This window comes from Saccopteryx bilineata, chromosome 2, assembly GCF_036850765.1.
Source record: "Saccopteryx bilineata isolate mSacBil1 chromosome 2, mSacBil1_pri_phased_curated, whole genome shotgun sequence".
NCBI lineage: Eukaryota > Metazoa > Chordata > Mammalia > Chiroptera > Emballonuridae > Saccopteryx > Saccopteryx bilineata.
This window is the reverse complement of record NC_089491.1, coordinates 60,041,826-60,050,069: the sequence shown is the minus strand read 5'-3', so window position 1 is coordinate 60,050,069 and position 8,244 is coordinate 60,041,826. Positions and strand designations below refer to the sequence as shown.

At 45.8% G+C, this 8,244-nt stretch overlaps 1 protein-coding gene across 1 annotated transcript; it reads left to right on the top strand.

Annotated features, from left to right (window-relative positions):
* Positions 1-5,731: 5,731 nt before the first annotated feature.
* On the top strand, positions 5,732-7,063 carry LOC136322849 (forkhead box protein D4-like 1). Its single transcript, XM_066254728.1, has one exon. It carries the CDS (start codon positions 5,732-5,734, stop codon positions 7,061-7,063), a length of 1,332 nt encoding a protein of 443 aa, XP_066110825.1.
* Positions 7,064-8,244: the final 1,181 nt, after the last annotated feature.

Genomic DNA, 8,244 nt, shown 5'->3' with positions numbered 1-8,244 from the left:
CTTAATCACATGGAAACCTTACAGTTAAATGATAGAGATTCAAAATTGAAGTTCTGAAAATATTCAACAAGATGCAAGAAAAACACCAATAGGCAACGTAATGAGCTCACCATGGAGATTGAAACTCTAAAAACATGAAGAGTTCAATACATGCATTGAAAACTGAAGTAGCAAGCTTAGCTAATAGAACAAGACAGACAGAAGACAGGCAAGTGACATTGAAGACAGGCAAGTAGAGATGCTACAGAGAGAAGAGGAGAGACTCACAAGTTTAAAAAACAGCTCTACAAAAATTGTCTGACTCTGTCAGAAAGAGCAATATAACAATAATGGGTATATCAGAAGAAGAAGAGAGAGATAAGGGAATGGAGAGCCTATTCAAACAAATAATTGATGAGACTTTCCCAAGCCTATGGAGAGAGTTAGAGCCTTGAATCCAAGAAGCAAACAGAACGCCAAGTTACCTCAACCCAAACAAACTTACTCCAAGGCACATCGTAATAAAATTGTCAAAAATCAATGACAAAGAAAGGATCCTCCAGGCAGATAGGGAAAAGAAGAACATAACATATAAAGGAAAGCCCATTAGGGTATCATCAGACTTCTCAACAGAAACCCTACAAGCCAGAAGAGAGTGGACCCAAACATTCAAAGTACTGAAAGGGAGGAATTACCAGTCAAGAATACTATATCCTTCCAAGTTATCCTTCAAATATGAAGGAAAAATAGAAACTTTTGCAGACATACAGAAACTGAGGGAATTTATCACCAGAAAACCCCCACTGCAGGAAATACTCAAAGGGGTTATTCGACCAGACACAAAGAACAAAACAAATCAAAACTTCAAGTAAAAGCTCCAACAAGGTCACAATAAAAAGGAAGCAGGTCAATGTCCCTTTGCCTGTATTCTATATCTTTTATATATAACTTCTCTGTTTTCATCCATTTGCCTCCTGAATCCATTCATTGAGAAAATACCCATATTTTGTGACAGCATATTGCCCAATAAATCAGCTGATATTTGAGTCAGAGCTGCGCTTTAATTCTAGCTCTGCTGCATTTTGGCTGTGTAATCTGGGGCAAAGTATTTTCACCAAGATTATTTATGAAGTCAACAGTGATAATGTCAACCATTCAAGGTCTGTTGTTTTGTTTTTGTCGTTGTTTGTTTTGTTTTTTTAATTGAGAGCAGGGGAGGCAGAGAGACTCCCACATGCAACCTGATCTGGCTCCACCAGCAAGCCCCTATGGAGTGGTGCTTCATTGATCGGCAATCTGAACTGTTTTTAGCTCCTGAGGCAGAGGCCATTGGAGCCATCCTCAGCCCCTGGGCAAGCTCAATCTTGAATTTATCAATTGAATCAATCGATTGAGCTATGGCTGCCAGGGGAGAGAGGGGTGGAGAAGCAGGTGGTCTCTTCTCCTGTGTGCTCTGACTAGGAATTGAGCTCAGGACACCCACATGCTGGGCAGATGCTCTACTACTGAGCCAACCAGCCAGGGCCTAAAGTTTTTGATTCTTAAGGAAACACTAAAGATATGATGGGACTGGACAGTAAGAGTTCCGTTCCTTTTTTTAGAGTGACATGCCATAATGGAGTCTTTTCAAAGCATTCAATTTAGTTTTTATTGATACAGCTCTTTTTAACATATTGATATATTTTGTATAACAACTTTATTTAGATACAATTCTTTTGTGTGTGTGTGACAGAGACAGAGAGGGACAGACAGGGAAAGACAGGCTAGAAGGGAGATGAGAAGCATCAATTCTTTATTGCAGAACCTTAGTTCTTCATTGATTACTTTCTCGTATGTGCCTTGACCCAGGGGCTACAGCACAGCTAGTGACCCCTTGCTCAATCCAGCAACCTTGGGCTCAAGCCATTGACCATGAGTTCATGTCTATGATCCCACACTCAAGCCAGCAACCCTGCGCTCAAGCTGGTGAGCCTGGGCTTAAGCTAGTGACCTTGACGTTTCGAAACTGGATCAGCCATGTCCCAATCTGTAGCTCTATCCACTGCGCCACCACCTGATCAGGCTAGATACAATTCATATACAGTAATTTAATATACCTTACTCCTAAAAGAAACCCTGTATCCATTAGCAGTTATTCCAATTTCTCCCAGCAAGTGCTAGTCTATTTTCTATGTCTCTATAGGTGTTCAGTTTAGGTCTCCTTTCATTTACTTTAATGTTTTCATGACTTACCATGTTGTAGCTTGTATCAGCACTTTGTCCCTTTTAATTGCTAAATAAATTCTATTTATATACACATTTTGTTTATCTACTCCTTAGTGATGGACATTTAAGTTTTTACCTTTTGGCTGTGATGTCCTTTTTATTATGTTTTTTTTTTTTTTTAATTTTTTTAAATTTTTTTTGCATTTTTCTGAAGCTGGAAACGGGGAGAGACAGTCAGACAGACTCCCGCATGCGCTCGACTGGGATCCACCCGGCACGCCCACCAGGGGCAACGCTCTGCCCATCCTGGGCGTCGCCATGTTGCGACCAGAGCCACTCTAGCGCCTGAGGCAGAGGCCACAGAGCCATCCCCAGTGCCCGGGCCATCTTTGCTCCAATGGAGCCTTGGCTGCAGGAGGGGAAGAGAGAGAGAGGAAGGCGCGGCAGAGGGGTGGAGAAGCAAATGGGCGCTTCTCCTGTGTGCCCTGGCTGGGAATCGCACCCGGGTCCTCCGCACGCTAGGCCGACGCTCTACCGCTGAGCCAACCGGCCAGGGCTATGTTTATTTTTTTTAATAGAATGTGTTTTTCATAACAGTTTTAGATTTACAAAAAAAATTGAGCAGATAGTGAAAAAGAGTTCTCATACATCACCCCCCTCACACACACACAGTTAACATCTTACAGTAGTATGGTACATTTGTTACATTAGTGAACCAATATTGATACAGTATTATTAACAAGTCTACAGTTTTTTCAGATATCCTTATATTTTACCTAAAGTTCTTTTTCTTTTCCAGGATCCTATTCAGGATTCAATGTTACATTCAGTAGTCATGTCTCCTTAGACTCTTCTTGGCCGTGACAGTCTCTTAAACTTTACTTGTTTTGGTGACATGGGTCATTTTGAGAAGTACTGATCAGGAACATAGTATGCTCTTCTTTTTGAGTTCGTGTCTTTTTCCCATGATTAGATTGAGACCTGGGGGAGAAAGATCATGGAGTGTCATTTTCATCACATCGTATCAAGGGGATATATTATCAACATGATTTATGTCTGTTTTTGTTGACATGGATCACTGACCATCTGGCTGAAGTAGTGTGTGTGGTTTCCCCACTGTACAATTTAAATTACTCCTTTCACCCCTTTCCACGCTGTCCTTCCTGGAAGGAAGTCACTATGTGCTGTGTCCAATAAAGGAGTGGGGTTCTATACTTCCTCAAGGGCTGAGTAACCACCTCATTTATTTGGAGTTCTTCTACAAGGGAGGTTTGCTTTCCCCCTCCTTATTAATTAACTGAATCCTTTATTTTTATCAGTGTGGATATAGGGGTATTTATTTTAAACTTTGGGTTATAATCCAATACCACTTCATTTTGTTTAAACTGTCCCAGTTTTGGCTATTGGGAGTTTTTTCCATTGTCTCCTATGTGCCCTTTGACATACCCCCCTAGATTTTTTCTTTCTGAGTGTGTTCCACCTCCTCCCTTTCATTTTTAAATAACCCTAATCCCAATAGAAGTTGACTGTAGGAAAACTAACAATAAGCCCTTTCCCAAGTAATTTTGATTTCTATGCCAAAATCTATGCCTTACCTGCAGGGGGTTGAGAGGGGAGGATCTGGGAATCTAAAGTTGAATAAGACACCTGTTCTGCCCTCCAGAATGTCATTTAGTAGATCACACATGTGTTAATGGGTTTCAGACACAAATATATTACTCAAAATCTTCTGTTATTTGTTCTACTTTAAATTACATATAACTGGGAAGCCTTACTAGTTAAACACTTCTGGAGTAAGATAGCTGTTTTCAAAATTTTATCCTGAAGACATACCTTAAACTACTTTTTATCCTGAAGGTACTAAACTACTTTTAAATTATATTTTGACCTTTTAGCTGGCTTCTGACTTTTGGCTAAAAAGTCACTATTTTACAAACACTAATGGAAAATTTATTATGTGACAATCAATGGCATAATACAATATTCTTTTATGCTGCATTTTTATTAGATGCCACCTCAACTTTTTTTTATAAGTAGGTGGGTTTTAAATTATGAGGATATACTGTGACTTAGTATTTTACCATAAGATTCCTATTTATATAACACATTAAGTTATATTCTACTGGACTGCTACTTTATCAGTTGATTTAAAAGTAGCCATCTAAAATCTTGTTACCTCCAAAGATGTCAAGTGAGTTAAATAAAGCTTCCCTGTCATATCACTCCTCTCCCATGTGAGTAATGAATGACAGCCAGTGACTGAAACTGCAGCCTCTCCTTGCCTCACTTGTTTTGTTATTTATTATTGTGTTTATTATAATTACTTATTAGTATTTATTATATTTATATGGCTTAATGTGGTGGGGTTTTTTTGTGTTTCCTTTTCTGAATGAAGGTGGGGGGTAGAGGGAGAGAGGATCTCCTCACATCCTAGGTGCATCTCTTTAAGGTATAAAGCCATTTTGTGAAAACAAGATATTTCAAACTAGGTCTATACTGATTAGTCTGTGGCAAAATAAATTTAGTTGGTTGTGGTCACTAAAAAAGAAAAATATTGATTACACTAGTGTAAGTGTATTTTATGAAACTCAATTTAGTTATATACACATCTGTATATGTGTAATTGTGTTGTAAAGTGCATTTCCTACTGTGATTAATTTTCAAAAAAGTTGGAAAATCACTGCTAAAGGGGGCTTTCCTCCAGCCCTCCTGCTGCCCTCTGCTCTGACTTCCCACCATCTAGTGCCAGGACATTTCAGCCTTTTCTGGAAACTTGAGTCTGGGAGAACACTTTGGGAAGCTGGTATGAGAGTGGTAGGAACAATGCAACAGCCCTTCACCACCCCCTGGGCTCGGGGATATAGTTAGAACATTTAAAAGGTTTCAGCTCATCATTCTGGATTAGGACAGTATCCATCAATGAAAATGGGCGATGAACCAGCTACGAAACATGAAAACATAATCTTATTTACACATTCTTTGACAAACACCATATACATTTCAGTGCCCCCTTCTGTCCTTCAGGAGAGAGGCCTGAATATAGCAGTGATAGTTGATGGTTGGGTATCATATTTTTCTATCCTCTTGTTACTTGCGCAGTTTTAAAAGCACATTAACAGAGCCTATGGAACTCCGGGCGCGACCCGCTGGCTCACCTGAGGAGCGGAGCATCTTCCCTGGTGGCGGGTGGGTGAATGGAGGCGGAGGCTGGAGGCTCTTCCCGGGCAGGCTGATGCGCAGAGGACCGTCATCATTGGATTGCGTGGCGAGGAAATGGGAGCGCTCTGAGGTAGGACAAGAAGTGGTATAAAGGGGCGGGAGAGTCCATCACACAGAGACTCCAGGAAGCTTTCTTTAATAAAAGGCAAAGTGCGTCTTTGCTGGATTTGGGTGTTGTAAAGGAGGAGAAATCGGAAGTCAAGAACACCTACAAGAGTCACCAGGACTGTTCCTACTTCTTGGAACACTCTAACCCTGGCATCCAGCCCAGCCCCACTGCAAGACAGGTGAGCGGCTGCCACCCTCCCTGCTCGCGGCCACCTCCTCCATGAACTTGCCGAGAGCTGAGCGTCTTTCCTCCACACCGCCACGCAGACTCCAGGGCTCCGAAGGGGCAGATGGCGAGGTCGATATCCTGGGAGAGGAGGAACATGAAGACGAGGAGGAGGAAGAGGACGACGAGGAGGCGGAGGAGCGTCCACAGTTCCTAGAGCAGCTGCGCCGGCTGGAGCCGCACGGGGCGCCGCAGGGCAGCGCGCGGCCCCGGGAGCGCAGCGAGAGCGACGGCTCCCCGAGCGGTTCCCCCGAGTTTGGTACCCAGTTCGGGGCCTCGCCGGTGTCCGCGGCGGCCTCCGGGGACGCTCCGCAGCCCGCAAAGCCCCCGTACTCCTACATCGCGCTCATCACCATGGCCATCCTGCAGAGTCCGCACAAGCGCCTCACGCTCAGCGGCATCTGCGCCTTCATCAGCGGCCGCTTCCCCTACTACCGCCACAAGTTCCCCGCCTGGCAGAACAGCATCCGCCACAACCTCTCCCTCAACGACTGCTTCATCAAGATCCCCCGGGAGCCCGGCCACCCCGGCAAGGGCAGCTACTGGAGCCTGGACCCCGCCTCCCAGGACATGTTCGACAACGGCAGCTTCCTCCGGCGCAGGAAGCGCTTCAAGCGACACCGCGCTCCCCCGGGAGCCCACCTGCACCACCCCTTCCCGCTGCCCACAGCCCCCGCCGTCCTGCACAGCCCCTACCCGGGACTGCTGCTCGGGCCCCCGGCCCCGCGGCAGCTGGGCCCCCGCCCCGCCCCTGCCGCCGCCCCCGGGATTCGCCCGTGCGCTCTGCTGCACCCGCACCCCCTTCGCTACCTGCTGCTCTCCGCCCCTGCCTGCTCTGAGGCTCCCAGGAAAGCGCCAGGCGCGGAGCTGGTGACTCCCGGCGCCGCACTTCCAGCGGTGCATCCCTCACTGGGCTCCCAGCCTTGGGAGGAGGAGAAGGGGCGTGCGTCGCGGCCGGGAGGCGGATGCACCTCCTTCAGCATCGAGAGCATCATGCAAGGGGTCCGAGAAGGGGGTACAGGGACCGCGCAGCGTCTGCCCCCGACCCCGTGGGGCTACTGTCACCTGCTACAGCTCCCGTCGTGCCAGCTGCGTACCCAGGCCGCTGCTCCCTGGTTCCACCTGTCCGCCGCCGCTTCCACTACCCGGACGATGTTGCAGCAGCAGCAGCAGCAGCAGCAGCAGCAGCAGCCAGAGGACTGTACCAGCAAAGGCGCGCCGCTGGGCCGGCACCTGTCCGCAGCTGCAGCGCTGCTGGCGTGGCAGCCCGGAGCAGAGGGCTCCAGGCCGAAGTCGGGAGCAGAGGGGACCTCGTCGGCATTCTGAGTATCAGCCACCCCTGCCCTGGCGCCAGCTCCGGGGCGAACCTGGAACCAAGCTGGGGGCAGAGAGACCCGGGTCCCGCTCTCCGCCACGCCTGTCCTGGCGCCAGCTCCGGGGCGAACCTGGAACCAAGCTGGGGGGCAGAGAGACCCGGGTCCCGCTCTCCGCCACGCCTGTCCTGGCGCACTCCAGCTTGCTCAGCCCGGACGAGGTGTATTCATTAGCATCCTGCAGCAAAACAACCACTAATTTCGGTTCGCTACGAAATATTTACAAAGGAAAAGCTGGGTCAAGTTGCTTAGGCAACATCAACTTAAACCTCCCATGGTGTCAAGTTTCCCCTTTTCTTTTCCAGCCTCCATTTGTGATTTGCAGGGCTTTTCTGATTTGCACATTTCCGGAGGAACTGTGAACGTGAGTGGGGCGTTTTGTTCTGGCGTGAAAAGAAAAACAAAGATACAACGTCCAATGCACAGCAGTTTCCCCTTCGCCACTCCCTGGGAACTGCAAGTTTTATTCCCAAGTCCAGTACAAAGTGCTCATGTTCTTGTTGTCTTCATGAAGTCAATGTGTAATATAAGAGGAATTTTAATTTCGGAGCATTTATTTCTGATCTGTGTGTCTGATGTGCCAACTTCCATGAAGAATTGTTAAAATTAAACCTGGCTATGTAGACTAAATAAAGCGCTAAATTATTACACGACATTGGTTATTTCACATTCTCATTATTTGCTTTATAAATGGAACTTCTTTTAAAACTAGTTCTTTCACCTGGCCTGTGGTGGCACAGTAGATAAAGTGTTGGCCTGGAACACTGAGGTTGCTGGTTCATAACCCTGGGCTTGCCTGGTCAAGGCACATATGGGAGTTGATACTTCCTGCCCCTTCTCTCTCTCTCCTCCCTAAAATGAGTAAGTTAAAAAAAATTTTTAAGAAAAAAAATAAAACTAGTTCTTTCCTCCCAATTAAACAACTTAATTTTACAATTCTTATTTATTATTGACATAGAAACATCTCATTCTCAAAGTGGCTTTTAAAACTTCTGAATAGTTGACATTGAAGAAGTCCTGTCTTTTGAAATACGGGATTTAATATGTATAAAACCTATAGAATAAAAGAACTGGAGGAAATCTAAATACAGTCTTCAATCATTTCATTAAGACGTTTATTTTTTTTTCTCTTGA

Excerpts from the sequence above, each read along its gene's own strand:
- LOC136322849 (XM_066254728.1), top strand. The coding sequence starts at position 5,732 with ATGAACTTGCCGAGAGCTGAGCGTCTTTCCTCCACACCGCCACGCAGA.